We start from the raw sequence: 17,714 nt of genomic DNA, 5'->3' as shown, positions 1-17,714 counted from the left end.
TTCCACCCATATCCCTATCGAAAGGTTCAAGAACTGTTGCCACAAGATCTGCCCCAACGATTACAATTTTGTCGCTGGGTTATTAGTTACCAACGAACTATTTTTCGTATTCTATTCAGCGACGTGGCTATGTTTACTATAGCAATTTTTGTGGAGTAGATATACAAGTGGTGAGTTGATAAATTCAGTAATTTTGTTTAACTATAACGCACTGATGAGGAAAAATTGTATTATTAATTAAATACAAAAATTCCGAAACGTAGGTACGTCTGTCTTTATGTTAATTTAGTTATTGAATTTGTCATTTTCAGAATTGGAATTAAATTACAAGACAAAAATTAACCAAATATATCATAAAGATATATTATTGTGAAGGAAAAGACACAAATTTGTAATTCTTTGATATTTATTATTGAGATGAAATAGTTGAAACCATAGTGTGAAATTCACTGTAGATAAAAAGACAAGAAGGAATCAATCTGATGAATAATTATCAAGGAAAAATTCAGTACTAGAAATTTTTTAATTTGTAATTCAATGTAATTATTTGTTTAGATTTATAATGATTTAGATACAATATATTGATGAATGATAAATTTTCCAATTCTTCGTTTTTTAAATTATGAAATCAAACTAGCTCAGTAATTCGATCATTGATTGGTTGCCAATTGAATATTCCGTTTAATGACTGAAAAAAAATTCATTTCAGTAAAATATTAAAGCGATCAATTCTGAATTATGAACAAGGTGTTCGCCAATTTTTCTTCTTTTAATAACAAGTAGGAGTGGCTTGAACAATGGGGTGGACTGAAGTTACAAAAATATGTATTTAATTATTTCGAAATAACAATGAAATTGATAGTTTCCATAATTTATTAACAAAAATGACTTATAACCACTTTTTGATATACAATTTCTCGAAAATTTTACTTTTAAGTTGAAAATTGGTGCAAAAGAATTGTCTGCGTGAAAATTTTGATCACGCGACTCTTTCAAATCTTAAAACGGATTTTCAAAATTTCGATATAAAGGGTGTTGTTTCAAGGGTACAATTATTTCATATTTTTTGTTAATCCGTACATGGGTTTTCCTTGTGATCATTGAGTGATTCAAATAAGATAGATGTGTGGCAACTATGGAGAAAATGTACTGGATGGTTCGCTTGTGATTACCTCGAAAAGACATGAGCAAAATTCATGAATCACCCTGTATCTTGATAACCAAGGCAGTCAGACCAAATAAATGGGGTATATCTAGAACCACCTCTGTGTCTTCTTTTCATTGATTAAGATTTTCTGTTTACCAATGAAACATCCTGTATAATACAACAATCCAAAAAAGTATCAAAGCTTGCGTAAGCTATATTGGGCACAGTTACCTAATATGACAAGGTATAATAATTCAAACTCCAATATTACAAATCCACAATTTTGGTTTTACGAACTGACACATTACTATTTATTAGAGGTAAATATCAATAAAATGAGCAACTATCTACAACCCTCTATTTGCGATTCGGATGATATGGAATTTGAGTACATTGATATCCAACGAATATGGCACTTATGAAGATACTATCGAATAATTTCAGTATTACGATGAAATCGTGATATTGGAATTGGTTGCAATTCAATACTGAACCACAATCTTCAAATTGTAGGCAAATAAACTACTTGATGCGATAAAAATGATTCAGTTTGTTCAAAACAGAATTTCAGCCAAAAAATTCACTGAGAATTTTATTCATATTCCTTTCATCTTTTAATACGTTAGTATACCTAATCGTCTCAGGTATTCAAAAAATAAGGAAAGCATTTGACGTGAAGTCAGTAGTTTTTGAGCGCTCGTCAATCATACGTTATTGCACCCTTGGAGACCTCCCACAAACCAATATTGGCTTTTTTATATATTGTTAATAAGTAGGTACAGTGCATCCCATTTTGGGCGAGACAGCCAGGTTTCTCGCTTGTTATTTGAGATAGAGCTTTGCGGTTTTCACGTTCCTGTCCTACTTTTTCGTGAAACTCAAATTGTTCCAATCAGATTTTGCATAACTTTTTCCGTTCAAGAGATACAGGGTGATTTTGGAAATTGATACTTTTCGGACCCCTCCTTTATCTCCGAAGTTATTAGAAATAATGCTGAGGTAAAAACTACGTCTGAATCAGAATTCTGCGTAGAATCCAGTGGCGTACTCAAAAATTTTTTTCGGGGTATGGTTTTGAAGATTCAACACAAACCTATATTTTTTTTTAATGGAACACCATGTATATCATTACTTCTATGAATTCGTTATTTTTTTCCCTTCAAAATGATGTATGATACTATGTAGGTAGGATGTTCAAAAATGTTAAAAAAAACACTAAAACATCAAATAATGATGATTTTTTGTTAATGTGCCATAAATTTCCTATGTTTCAATAAGAGGATTATTACTTTTGATTTTTAAAAGTAGTAGGTCATTGATGATTCAAACATCCTTGTTGTTATTATGGCTACTCTGCGTTTGGGAGCATTGTTTCATCAAGTAGGCATTAGAGGGAAAAAATCAAACTGATCTAGCTGTTATCGCTATGTATTATTGTTATTATTATTAATTCTTCTTTTATATGGAAAATCCATTGCCCATTAACAAAAAATCGTCATTATTTGATGTTTTAGTGTTTTTTTAACATTTTTGAACATCCTAACTACATAGTATCATACATCATTTTGAAGGGAAAAAAATAACGAATTCAACGAGATAATGATATACATGGTGTTCCATTAAAAAAATATAGGTTTGTGTTGAGTATGCCACTGGATTCTACGCAGAATTCTGATTCAGACGTAGTTTTTACCTCAGCATTATTTCTAATAATTTCGGAGATGAAGGAGGGGTCCGAAAAGTATCAATTTCCAAAATCCCCTGTATCTCTTGAACGGAAACAGTTATGCAAAATCTGATTAGGCCAACTGGAGTTTTACGAAAAAGTAAGACAGGAACGTGAAAACCGCAAGGCTCTATCTTAAATAACAAGCGAGAAACCTGGCTGTCTCACCCAAAATGGGATGCACTGTACATATTCGACTAGAGGTAAAGATGATCGTTCGAAATTTCCTGTTGATGATTACAGATTTTAGACAGATATTAAAGAAAGAAAATATGCATTTTGATGAGAACTATCAATTTCAAGTATCCTGTTTGATACCAGGTTGACGCGTAATTGAAACCATAGATATCTTTCTCTATCTGAAATTTCCTAAGAAGACGGTAAGATAGATTTCCATGATCACAATTCACACAACCGAGTTGAGATATTTGGTGTTGATTTAAAATAACAATGAGGATAGAGTCAGGATATACTGGCTTGTTCATTATTGTGCCAATCCTATTCCACGCTTGGATATACATACCTATCAGTTCTGTGGATCGAATAGGGTTCGAGAAGGTATCCACACGATATTTGGCAAAAAAGTTGAAACAATTGTTTCTACGCACCCATAATTCGAACTGATAAGATGTGTACTCAAGAAAATATTGAATATTTCTTGACGATAGCATTAGCGTTTTTGAAATCAACCGGAGAGCAAAATTCCAAACGTTCATATTTACGAGATATCAATTTTCTAGGAGCTTTGTTCGGCTGTGAACGTGTATACATACACTGCCAGAGATAGACAGATAATCGATCGAATTTCATGACGAATACCTCATCTTTGAGACAGTTTTTCACTGAAAATTCGAAAATTCAGCTTTCGAAAGTATGATATCTTGAAATGTTAAATTATTCATTTATAGTTATTTATATTGAATTACGTGAAAAATCTGCTTCTTCTGTATTCTAACTATGGAGTCATAATTAATTATTTTTCGATCAGAAAAACGGAGCATCCTTGATCACTACTAACATTCATTGAAAAAGTTTTCCCCATCACTGTATAAAGGATATACGATAGACTGTAGAGAGAAATAGGAGCAAAACAATTCCTTTTCACTGAACTTCGAAAAGGAATTCGACGAATGTTTTGTACATGTTCGAAAGAAAATAAAACAAAGCGAATGAGTTGATGGAAATGTTTATTGGGAAAAAATCAATTCCTCACCTAAATCCTATTTATCGATCCCGTGGTGACTGTTCCGAAGTAGCCGTTAGCTCCTGAGAGAAAAAACAATTCACAGTTTTCTTTTGAAAGATTATCTCGAGTTTACTTGATTTCCCCGGAGTGTCCCAACATAATTAAGAAATGGATTCTGAGGAGATTCCTGGACAGACCAAGCTATCGATCTACACATCCCTTTATAAGAACATCATTGGTTCCTATCGAAGAATAGAAATAAATCTATTCAGCCGCATGAATTTTTGTCATCAACCTATCGCTCTATAATTTGATGTCTGTATTATTCTTAATTTCATCTTCAAAGATAATATTGATGACGAATCTGTCCCCGAATTCGTACTTCTGGCGTCTGGTCGACCGTAAACTAGATAAATACCGAAAGGATGGATCTAGAAATTTTCTGGGGATGTTCGGATTTCTAATGCTGCGGTTCGTAATGGACAAAATACGACTATGATTTCCGTAAATATGATCGTTCGTAATTATGTGCTGCTATTAATATCGAAACTGCCGGTTCGATCCAGATGAAATTTGCATTTGGATGTAAAATGATGATTTTAAGCCTGCTGTGACATTTCATTTCGATCGCCTAATTAAAACAATACAGTATACAGGTAGATTATCCAATATTTCTGTGCCCTCAAAACCGACCATCTGTGATCTCTAAGGTCGCAATGAATCGGATCTCTAATCACTTGAATATTGTTTATTTTATTTCATCATCCTTCTGGAATATTCTATGGCCAAAAATATAATTATTTGATCAGCTTGCAGTTAGACACGGAGCTTGTAATTGTTAAAATCCTTTTGTTTCGTGATCACAACAACATTGAGTTTTTTCTAAAAACCATTTTTTCTCAAAACTCAATACAGAAATCGGAGCCGTACATATGAGCGATAAATACTGATGAGACATTTTCAGCTGGAAATATGCTTCCTAAGGTTATTCAGACTATGCTTCTGTTTTTCCATGCGGTCGTAATATAGTGATCTGTCAATATTTGCTCAGAGGACGAGGCACAAGAATATGTGCGGTATTGCTAGAACGATTAAATGGTCAGTACAAGTTAGGAATAGCGGAATAGCTCCAACTATCTGTTATCGTCGGAAGGAAGTACTTCAGGAGTCTTTTCATAAATTTTGACAAAATTAGAGTTTTGCCTCTTTTGTAATGATTTGCTGTAGGATATTTCTCACGAATATTTTTTAATACATCAGTGCTTTGTAGGAATACCACACTATTCTTTTGCGAAAACAAAGAGTTACTAAAATTATTAATTTTTTTCAATCGCAAATTGAAAATATTGAAGTTCTAAAATGTAAATAACCTTTTCAAATAAACAACAATTTGAAAGTCTGATTTTTCAGTAGAAGAAATATTTCTAATTTCGTTTTGAACTGAGCATTCACGTGGTGTTGTTCCCTCTTGAGAATATTAGAAGAATTTCTTTGAAATGAAACACATCAAGAAATCCATGAAACAAATAATTTTACATTCTGGCACAATATGTGAAAAGAGCTTAATATGTCTACAATTTCTTTCAGAACCACCCTCACAGAGAAAGTCGTCTCTGATCGATTGGGATAATCGTTTTGGATATTCTCTGAAAATCTCCGGTGATGACTTGTTCATTCTTTCTTTATTTTCTAATCTCAAAGTTGAAAAAATTCATAGAGGTACTTTATTTGATAATCAGGATAATTATGGCATCGCTTCCTACACATGAGAAAATCAGAATATCAATAATTCATAATAATATTTCGATAGTAATTTAATCTCAAAGTTGAAAAAATTCATAGAGGTACTTTATTTGATAATCAGGATAATTATGGCATCGCTTCCTACACATGAGAAAATCAGAATATCAATAATTCATAATAATATTTCGATAGTAATTTAATCAGTAGGTACTTTCTTCTTGATCAGTTTTATTTGTCATTAGTTGATTCGAGCGCATTTCAATGTTGACCAACATTGGGTCGTTTTTTCACATGCGAATGAATGAATGTATTCCATTATTATCATATAATTATTCGTATGTGACAAAACTGACCCTGAACCCTGAAACAAAGATCTAATTATAAGTAGATATCGCATAGAAAAAAAGAATAAACTATAACAGAAAGGTGAGACGCACAATGTTTACCAATCAAAAGACGTTTCGATCGGTTTAACATATTTAATCAATCGAAACTTTTCTTTTTAGATCACGTGATTTGTCTCCACTTAACAACATAGGTTGAAAATCGAACATTATTATTCTCTCTCTCGTGGTCACTTGATATGATGCTAAATCTTTCTCTCTCTAATGTTTGAGTCAATGCTCTGCACTGCGCGACTACTCAAAGGCGAATCTACATATTATTAGATCATTGCACTGAACACAAGACAGCAACCAATTTGATATTAGTTGTTTTATTTCCACTTATGCCTTGGACATCACTGGAGAAAACTCGTCCACAGCTTCATCAGGAACGTTGTACAAATTCTCTTTCTTTCTACGACAGATAATCGATATCAGGAAGAAATTTCCAACTGAAACAAAAATTGGAAATATTATTACTTTTGAATGTCAATTGATATCATAAATAATAAGAGAATATTAAAAACATCAAGATTTGATTCGATTTGAGAATTTCAAAATATTATTTCATGGTGAATGATATATCTGTTGTTCTAGGTAAAATGTTTCGAGGCAACCTATATACCTTGGGTATGAGGCATTAGGGGTGAAACAGTGAAGCGACCGTTTCAGGCAGTTCTATTTGAGGGGCGGCTATTCGGCCTAGTTTGTTAGGCGCTTTTTCATATTTCATCCTTGATTCTTAATAACAAAATGAGGTTGTTTCGCTCCGCTGCATTTGTCGAAATTTCTCAGAATGAAAATCTCCAAACCGCCTTCACTAAGCTGCTTTATAATAAATAGCACATGGCAGCCCAAGCACGTTGGACAGAATTCCCTATTACCCCATTGAAAAAGGGATAAAATCAGTATGTGCGTGAGCGTTCAACTTTACTTCCACCGTTTTTTTTTGCGAAATTCGAGGCTTTACTGTGGAAAACTAGTTATATATTCATCATTCAAAATATTGTCCATCACTGTGCACTACTTTCTCCCATCTCCACGATCCACGAATCAATGAAATTTTTTACTTCTTCATTAGACCGAAAGTGCTGGTCAGCCAAGCAGTGAGTCATTGATTGAAACAAGTGATAGTCCGAGGAAGCGAAGTCTGGAAAATACGACGGGTGAGGCGGGACATTTCAACGTTTCCAAATATGTCTTGGCCACTTTCGCAACATGGGCTCTGGAATTGTCATGCTGTAAAACCACGTTATCAGGTCTCTCGTTGTATTGCGGCCATTTGTCTCCAATGCTCGGCTCAAACGCATTAATTACGTTCAATAACTATCGCCTGTGATTGTCTCAGTCGGTTTAAACAACTCATATTTCAGTACGCCGAGCTGGTCCCACCAAATACTGAGCATGACCATGGAACCTTGAATATTCGCTATGGCCTTCGACGAAGAAGCATGACCGGGATATCCCCATGATTTTCTGCGCTTGGGATTATCGTAATGAACCTATTTCTCGTCTCCAGTACCAATGCGATACATAAATCTCTTTCGTCTGTGCCTTGCTAGCAGCTGTTCACAAGAAAACAAACGTCGTTCAATATCTCGTACATCTCAACTCGTACGGCACCTAATTTACTTGTTTCTGAATCATTCCTATGAATTTCAGGCGTTTTGAAATGCCTTGTTGCACTCCCAATAATCTGCCAGTTCTTGTTGCGTTTGACAAGAGTCTTGATCAAGTAATGCCTCCAATTCTACATTTTCGTAATCTTTTTCTCTTTTACCGCCATGCTGGTTTTCGACGTCAAAATCACCGTTCTTGAAACGTTGAAACCATTCTCAGCACGTTTTTTCACTGGAAGCGGCTTCACCATAGGTATTTGAGATCATTTGTAGAGCCTCAGTCGCAGATTTCTTCATATTATAGCAGAAAATCAAAACCTCCCTCAAATGACGAAAATTTAGCTCGTGAGCTGAAATAATTAATCGAGAATAACTTTATGATGATGCAGACACAAATCGACTAATATTTCGATGACATTATATTTACAATTACCTCAGCTTATTGTATGACATCTACGCTCTATTCATTTCGAATACCACTTACCGCTACAGCCATCTATTACAAAACGGCGGAAGCAAAGTTGTACACCTAACACCTATATATTTTAATCGGAAGAAGAAAGTTCTATATTATCAACGCAGCCGGCCGCGGCCCTGCATCGATAAAGGGTATTATCAAAAAATTTAGCTATATTTCACATAAAGAAATGAGTATATCTCATTAGCCTTGGTGGACATTAAGAGTTTGTTTCAAAAGTCGCTTTTTTCCATGATTCTTTACCAATGTATGATGATGTATCTCCTAGTCGAGTGACAAGTTTTCGAACTGAAAGAATTTTTTGAGCGCCTGTTCCCCGAAAATAGCGATTTCGTCACAATTTCTGTTTAATTTTTGAATTATAACAATAATGAGTGGTTCGGGTCCTCATTCAATTGAAGCCTTCTGTTAATACGGTAACTATCGATCAGAAAAACTAGGAACTCAACTTTTTCAGATTTTCAGGGTAAAAAATTCAAGACAAATATTTTAAAATATTTCCGTAACAATAGATCTGACTGAGTCGAAATTCAGTAAAATGTTTTATAACACTGATTATACAACTAATGTTCTGATTAACCAATAGAATCCGTAAATTTCCCATAGTTACGGCGTGTTGATAAGTGAATTTACTACTTGACGACGTGGTATAATCGTTTTGGTTTTTCTCCTCCTGCCATATTGGGATTATTTCCATAATAACACTCTTGGACGTTCGTCAAAAAATAAAAGTCAAGCTCAGTGAAATGTCATTGAATTATCAAAATGAAGTGCTTTGGTTATAGTTATAGAGATTAAACATTTTATTCGTTATACAGGGTTAGAACTATCTAGAGGGACACTACAGAGATTTCAAAAACCCTTAGAAATACAAGGTGGCTTGAATTACAAAAAAGTTGCGTTAGTTAGGGATGTGTCTGATGGTTTAAACAGAGTTAACTTCACGAAATTCGGTTTGTAGCCATCATTCAATATAGAGATTCTAATCGTGTCTTCCAATTTATTCTGTTTTCTATTGTTTCAGAGAAAGTCATTTGTTTTTCTTATAGGCGCCATATTGGTTTCCTTATGGGGTGATCAAGAAAAAAATTACAAATTCGAGAGTGTGATACACACTCTACAAAAATATTGAGTCGAGCTAAGCAAATTTTAAATAAAAATAAATAACGTGTTACTTCGTTCAGTTGTGTTGTGAAATCATCACTTGAATTTTGTAAAAACCTGAATCCTATTTGATAGTCCCATCAATTACCTAATCATGCTGATACCAACACTCTACATAGCGTACAACTGGCAATGTCTGTGGAAATTGTTCTACATAATTTAAAAAACTCAATTGATGGTTTCACATAATAACTGTCAACAAAGTTATTTGACAATTCTGGTTTCAGAATTCATATTATTATTATTATCCGACTTTTGCCTATACGCGTAGGATTTCTCCTCGCCGTCGGCTTCTCACTCCTCGCTAAGAGGAACATTCACTCAATCCCAGATATTTAAAATATCAGAAGGGTAGAGCTCGGTCGTGTCCGGTCCTTGTGGTCCCCCTGGTTGTCGTCGAACTTCTGGTCCTCTTACACGCGATCCTTGGACCTGTCCTTCGCTTCCTAGGAATTTTCTCACCGTCCTTGCAGTACCTAAAAGAACAGCTTTTTGCATTACATTACATATATACTCACTAAGCCCTAGTTGCTTGATATTTCTCTTGAGATTTTTGGGTACTATTCCTGTTGTTGAGATGATAATTGGAATAGTTCTCGTTGATATCATTCCCCACTGGCGCTTTATCTGAAATTCGAGGTCCCTATTTTTTGAAATTTTTTCGACCTCTTTTTGACGCATGTTGTTGTTATTAGGTATTGCTACGTCGATGAGTATAGCTGCCTTTTGATGTTTATCAACTAGCAATATATCTGGCCTGTTGTGAGGGACTGTTTTATCAGTCAAAACTGTACGATCCCAGTACAGTTTATAGCGTTCGTTTTCCAGGATGGTCTCCGGTCGGTACTTGTAGTATGGTACTTTTTCAGATTGAATTAGTGTTAATTTAGTTGCCATTTCTTGGTGTAATATCTTCCCCACTGCATCGTGTCTCTCTTTACATTCATTTCCTGCAAACATCTGACATCCACCCGTGATATGTTGTATTGTCTCATTTGTTGGACACCCATATCGGCATCGATCGTCGGTAATAGTTCGATCCTTTATGATATGTCTGCAGTAATTTCTAGTTGAGATCACTTGATCTTGGATGGCTAAGAGAAAACCTTCTGTTTCTGGGTACATTGCACCTGATGTGAGCCAATAGTTCGACGATTCAATGTCGACATGATCCTGGTTCACCTCGTTGAAATGTCTTCCATGCAGGGGCTTCTCTCTCCATCTATCCAGTTTTTCTTGGTTTGTCTGGTGGTTGTATGAAAATTGCTCCTTGTGAAGTTGTAAAGGTGTTGATTCGTCTGCTTCACACAGTATTTTGTAGAACTCTGATGTACTTGCTTGATCTCTGAAGTATTCCCGTAGGCTTTCTATCTACCCACCAGCAAGTTCCATGATGTCCGTAAGACCCCTGCCTCCTTTATTTCTCGGCAGTGTAGTCCTCTCAATGCTGCTTTTCGGATGGTGCTTGTTTGCTTTTGTCATCAACGTTCTCATTTTACGTTGCAAGTTTTCGATGTCTGTTTTGCTCCATGGAACTATACCGAATGAGTATGTTAGAATTGAACATGCATATGTGTTGATAGCTCTCGTCATGTTCCTGCTGTTGAGGTTTGTTTTTAAGATTTTTTTGGTTCTCCTAATGAACTCAGTCGTTAAGTCTTGCTTCATTCTTTGGTGGTTGATTCGTCTATTCTGTTTCATTCCAAGATATTTATAAAGATCGTCCGACTTCATTGCTTCTATTTGCTGTCCATTTGCGAGAGTGATCGGTTCATCTTGTATTCTTCCTCTCACTACGCTGAGAGTACGACATTTGTCCAATCCGAATTCCATACCTACATCTTTCGAAAAATGTTCCACTAGTTTGACCATAATTTCTAGGTGGTTCTTATTGCCTGTTATCAGTTTCAAATCATCCATGTACAGCAAATGATTGAGGGTGGTAGTACTATTATTTCCTTTAATGTTGAAACCCTTTTCAGTAGCGTTTAGCTGTTTAGAGAGTGGGTTCAGCGCCAAGCAGAACCATAAAGGGCTCAAGGAGTCACCTTGGAAAATTCCCTTCTTAATTGGAATCAGTTTGGTTTTTATGTTTGCCGTGGAAAGCTCGATGTTCGTTTTCCAATTGTCCATTGCAAGCTTTAGAAAATTGGTTATAATTGGATCGATCTTGTATATCTCCAAAATTTTCTTCAGCCAGCCATGTGGAAGTGAGTCGAAAGCCTTCTTATAATCAAAATAAGTCATGAAAAGGTTTCTATGTTTCTTGAAGGCTTGATTGCATATGATGGAATCTATTACCAGCTGTTTCTTCGATCCTTGTGCATTCTTGGAACATCCTTTCTGCTGTGTTGTTATTATTTTATTTTTCTTGCAATGTTTGTAGATACGAGATGCTAAACATGATGTGATGATTTTGTATATTGTTGGTAGGCATGTTATAGGTCTATATTTTGATGGATCCATAGTGTTTTGGAAATCCTTCGGTATTAGGTAAGTGATACCTGTTGTTAAAAATGTTGGCATTTCTGTTGGATTATGTATTATGTTATTTATGTATTCGACTAGCCTGCCGTGCAGACACCAAAACTTCTTCAACCAGAAGTTGTGAATTCCATCTGGGCCTGGAGATTTCCAATTGTGAGTGTTCTTCAATATTTCCTGTAGTTCTTCAGACGTTATTACACTATGTGGCATACTTTCTATGGTCTCACAGGATTTCTCCTCTCTTCTTATCCAACGCGCTTTGGAGTTAAAAGGAGTTGGTGTTGACAGTTGATCGGTCCAAAAACTCTCCATATCTTCGGCGCTTGGAGGACTCACTAATTTAGTTGACGTTTGTTCATTAAGCATTCTATAAAAGTTCTTTTCGGAGTTTTCAAAAATCATATTTTCATGTTTTCGTTTATAGCTCTCATTGTATCTTCTCAGTCGTTCAGAGTATACACTTAATTTTTGTTTGAGTGTATCTAGAGTTTCTTGAGCACTTTCATTGTTGGCGTCGTAGTTTGCATGTCGCCTATGGCGATCCATAATTGCATCCACTATTTTCTGTAGTTTTCTCGACGGAGAACCTTTTTCAAATTGTGTTAACCTTCCTATATCTTGTCGGAGGCTATGTACTTTTGCTTCTAGCCTATTTTGCCATTGTGGTTTGTTATGCTGTTTTTTCTGTGCTGGTTGCTCACTTCTAGGTTTTGGCTTCACACCGAGCACTGCTGATATTGTAGAGGCTGCACAGTAGGTAATAAGATGCAATGACTCTAGGTTTTGGTCATTCGAAAAAAACGGTGGAATTATTTCTTTGTTCATTAAGTGCAGAATATGTGAGAGTTTTTTCGATGACTTCAGTCTAGGAAGAATTGGTCGATTAAGAGGATCAGTACCCTCGAATTCTATGAAATATCTATTCATTGTAACAGATAATTGCTCTGAAAGATCTCTTCGACTTTCTTCTCGGTTTTCCATAGTCGCAGTTTGTATATTCCGCCATTGCTCATCTCTTACTAGTTCCAAATCTCCGCTGTTTTGTTCCTCTGTATTAATTTGTGCATTGATGTTGTGTTGGTTTTCAGCACAATCGTAGTTTTCTTCAATTGTCACTTCGTTGTTAGTGAGGTTCCTATTCTGTAGCCTCAGTTGGACTTCATTTTTTATGGTGTTGAGTCTCTCATCGGGTACAAGTTTATTTCTCAATATGACCCGGTATTGGTCGGCTACTCTTTGTTCAGAAACTTGAAGTTCGGGATAGTTTCTGTGGAATTCAGCAAACAGCTTTTGCCGGTAGCCTATTTTATCCTCTTCCATATTAGTTACTTCATAGTATATGCGCATGATCGTTTCATTTATCGAACTTGTCCATTTCATGCGTCTTCTTGGTAGACCTGCTTGGGTGAGTGCTGGTTGGGGATCCTGCACAGCACCTTCAGCAGTCGGAGAAACTCGTGTTATTCTTCTCCTAGAATGTTGAGATTGTGGAGGCGTAGCATTTTGTTCGACAGACGCCCGTCTCCTTAGCACTCTGTCACCGACGTCCCGCATACTGTCATGTCCAGCGCCGGCTCCAGACACGCCCTGACGAACCTCAGGCAGCGGCTCTATATTTCGATTCCTTAAATTCACCATCATTCATGGGTTCCTCCGTGTCGTGGGGGAGACGGCCTTTGATCGCTTTTTACGATCCGCAGAGCTACGGTGGGAGAATTCTTGAGCTGCTTTCCACACGTCCGTTAGCCTGGACAGGGACCCTTCGACAGGTTACAGCTTCCCGGGTCAGGGAGCTCCTGGAATCTGCGGTGGGCAGGAGTCGATTCAACTCTCCTGATAGGTGAATCGCTAGGGATTTCCTACCGCTACTATTATTATTATTATTATTAAATACCTTAATATATCAGAAATTCAGAAAACAAATTTCAATGCGCCAAACGACGTTAAACAATTGGTGACACTAGGAGAACAAAAGTTGCCAAATCTTGGATTTCAGCAGGTAGATACAGAAAACAATAAATATTCTGCTTATAATAAATTCGACAATTAGCGAAAATATCGGATTCCAAATATTTTGATTTGCAAATTTAATCGGGAATCACTCAAATAAATATATTTCATTCAATAGAATATTCATTCATAATGATAGTAAAATTGTGGATTTGAAAATATATCACAAGCTGACAACCTAATCTATCCATGTTGGGGACATGTAACAATTCCATATACTTCCTCTATCTATGTTTATTACTTTATGATCACGACAAGCAAATTCAATAGAACTGAAATTATATTAAAAATACTCACATAGAACAACGAAACCTATCACGATGTTTATCGAATCATTTTGACGGTTATAATACGGCTTAGCTAATGTATTCACTAAAGAGATGGTGGTTGTTATAATTTCGATAATTTTGAATATCATCCATGGTGTGAACTGTTTGCGGTCTCCCTGAAAAATTAAAATTCTGTTTCATTCAACACTCGAAAAATGAATCGACCACTTACAATTTTCATTCCATAATACAATCCATAAGTGGCAGATGATAAGAGAAGTATCAGTGCCCATATATAAAATTCTCGTCTTTCCCTATACTCCTTCCACTGTAGGTTGAAGAATACTTGTAAAGAACAGAGGGATAAGGCCTAGAAATGTATGTTCCATGAATAAAACTGTAAATAGTATAACATATCGTAGAAAAATTAAACTATCTTCAAGTTACAAACTATGATAATTTCACCAAATCGTTATAACGAGTACATATTGTTTAATTTTAAGAGCCTGTTTCACCACTTGCTAATAAAAGTCCCAGATACGTATCCAAATTCCAAAGAATAATGTATCTGGTGGATGAATGTGTCGGATAATATTCTTCGTTTCACAACTCGGGTGCCGAATAAAATATCTAGCACATAGCTTTGTTATAATCTAATAAAATTTAATATCTAGTTAAAAACAATTTTTTAACTAGTTCATTTATTTCTCTGTGAGGATTTGTGTTTAGAATCAAAATGGATCTGTGAGGGTAGACTTGCCTTTTCATAAATAAATTTCAAAGTTCAGGTTTGAACAAGTGACTAAAGGATATAATAGTGATATTATACAAACCAGTACAAAAAAGGCATGCAAACTTTTCCCGCATAGAAACTTGTTGAAGCGAAGTATGAATTGGTTGTCTTGCAAAGGAAGAAGAAATACAAGGAAATATTTTTAGGACGCATTTGAAATGGATTGAAAAATGTGTTATATAAATTGCAGAAGAAGATGAGATGATATAAAAAAACAATTCAAAGAAACTGGAAGCAACAAAATAAATGTTGAAAATTCTGATAACTTGACATAATGTGAATGTTATGAAGAACGGTGTAGGCCACAATAACCCTTATTAGATGTAATATTGTTTTTTTTTTCTAACACTGGATATTTACTCTTCCAAAATATGTTTTTTCAACAACATTTTTGTCCTTACTTATGACTCGTTGTAATATAATAATAATAATTTGTGTTTTCATATTCTTCATTTCCTAATATCAAATAATTTGAGAATTCTTTGTTCACTAGCTTAATTCTCGAATTATCGAATATTGTTTGGTCGTGAGAGGAATCAGTCCATCTAGCTACAATATCCTTTATTTTCGTAAATCGTGGTCTACAACAGTTCGTGAAAAGTTTGCATGCCTGCATGGATAATATTCAGCATTTGCTGCACCTGGGGATTTTATATTAATGTGAGTTCAGTCTTCAGTTCATATTATTCTTGGGAATCGACTCGAGGTCAATTTCACTACGTTTTCTTGGTTTTTTGGACGTGAGAAATGTGCAAGCAAATCATCAAAACGTTTTCTAAAAACACGAAATGATCAATTTTTGGGGATATCTGTTTAATAATTTATGAATAAGTTAACCGGGAATTTGACAGAAGTGGGTGAAACAGAATTCGAAAATAAAAGACAATTTCGAAGCCCCGGAAAAAACGATATGGTCACTTATCGAATAAAATGCGTTGTATGAGTAATTCATCAAAACATTTACTGTTGTTTCTAAAAGGAATCGTTGAATTCATGAATTGTATGATGATTGATATCATTGATCGTTTTTCAGAATTTTGGAATAGTATTTTTACTATAAATATCTGTATTCCTGAATTGTGCACGAAACAAGAGTAATTTGCCTATAATAAATTATGAATAATGAAGTTCAATAAGTTTATCTACTACTTTCATCAACATCCTCAAAAATGGCAGACCAATATTAATGATTCATTCGTCTCTTCTTCAAGTGAAACAAAATGCATTTCAACGAATTATTTCGAAATCAAAAAATCAAAATTTTATGAGTATCTGAAAAATATTTAGTTTTTGTTTTCGAAGGACTTCCAAACACTACACCACTTAGGTAGCATATTGCATATTGTATTGTATAAATGAGTTTCATTTATTTTTCTACGGTACAAAAAACTCAAGTTAGAGCTTTAATTATAGGTAATCACATATATATTAACTGCAATTTTAAGTTGAATTTTCTTTTCTTTGACTTATCCTATACTTTTGTAGTGTTTTACAGGATCAATAAAGTATGTTATGTTATAGGTACGTCATAAGTCATTTTTCAGATTTCCAGAAAAAACTTTTTCGGGGAAACATGAAATGAGAGATTGTTTTCTCAGGAAGATGATTATTGAGATATAAAGGACTGAATATAGTACCATAATTAATGCAATGAGATTCTTAAATAGTTTCTGAGAGGTTAAGTATGAAAAAGACTCCATATAATTATCGCTCAGAATAAGTAGATATAATTAGAAATGTGGTCTGAATTCTGGATTTTATAGTATAGAAAGCAAGAGTATTTCAAGCAGGATAGGATACAGACTATAAAATAGCAACTTTAAAGCCACCTTGCTTTCATTTCAGAAAATTGCGGAACACCATTTATCGTATGGAAATTCCCTATGTTTCAGTGTCATGAAGTGATTGAAATAATAAATAAACTATAGTAAACTCACCAAACCTACAACTGAAAAACGCACGGCATAAGAGTCCTTGTCAGTGGGAAAATGCTTGTTGTAAAACATACGCAATTTGATGGACCTGCAAAATCTCTGAATTTTAATATTGAAATATAATCAACGACATCAAATTCTAATCAAATTACTCACCATTTGCCAGATTTGTCAGGATGGAGAGTTGCCATATCGTTTGCTGATTCTTTATGGACTTGACTACCTATACACTCCTTGATTTTATTAGTTACACCTAAAGATAAGTGATTATCTCGAGATTAGAATTTAGATAAAACATAAGAGAGATCTACCTGCATGTCCCATTCTGCGAAAGATTGTGAAATGTCATGCATTTGTACCGCAAGCAGAATTAGGTTAGTGCTCGAATTCTCCCCGAACCTCTAAGTTTCTGTTCTGACGGTATAAACATGAACTGTTCGGTTGATAGAATCGGCTGGAATTGCCTGTTACGTCGCATCGGTGTTTTCCCGTCAGTGCGTCGACCCTCAAGGTCAACTTATTCCGAACTAATTTGTTATTAAACAGAATATTGTTTTTCTATAACTGCTCTGGAAAGTACCGAATTCTTCATAGCTTACTCAATTTCAAAACTGTGCATTGCTTATACTGTGAGAATAGTTATTTATAATACAAGTGCAGAAGGCATTGATATTCTTCCACGAGTTCAAAATTCAAAAACGAGCCACGAAGTGGCGAGTTTTGGAATGAACGAGTGGTAGAATGAGCCTTCTGTACGAGTATTATACATTATTTT

General features: G+C 35.0%; 1 protein-coding gene across 3 annotated transcripts; it reads right to left on the bottom strand.

Moving 5' to 3' along the window:
- Positions 1-5,885: 5,885 nt before the first annotated feature.
- LOC123671988 lies at positions 5,886-17,448 on the bottom strand. 3 transcript variants are annotated; one of them, XM_045605915.1, is made up of 6 exons: positions 17,255-17,448; positions 17,096-17,192; positions 16,943-17,027; positions 14,445-14,582; positions 14,241-14,388; positions 5,886-6,637 (listed from the first exon to the last, which is right to left on the bottom strand). In XM_045605915.1, exons 1-6 carry the CDS (start codon positions 17,286-17,288, stop codon positions 6,528-6,530), a joined length of 612 nt encoding a protein of 203 aa, XP_045461871.1. In that variant the 5' UTR covers positions 17,289-17,448; the 3' UTR covers positions 5,886-6,527. The 3 variants fall into 3 exon arrangements, with proteins under 3 accessions (XP_045461871.1, XP_045461872.1, XP_045461873.1); XM_045605916.1 differs by having other exon boundaries at positions 17,251-17,413; XM_045605917.1 differs by having other exon boundaries at positions 16,943-17,038; positions 17,251-17,265.
- Between the last annotated feature and the right edge of the window lie 266 nt (positions 17,449-17,714).

Source organism: Harmonia axyridis, chromosome 2 (genome assembly GCF_914767665.1).
Source record: "Harmonia axyridis chromosome 2, icHarAxyr1.1, whole genome shotgun sequence".
NCBI classification, from domain to species: domain Eukaryota; kingdom Metazoa; phylum Arthropoda; class Insecta; order Coleoptera; family Coccinellidae; genus Harmonia; species Harmonia axyridis.
The sequence above is the reverse complement of the archived record's forward strand: the minus strand, read 5'-3'. Positions and strand labels throughout refer to the sequence as shown.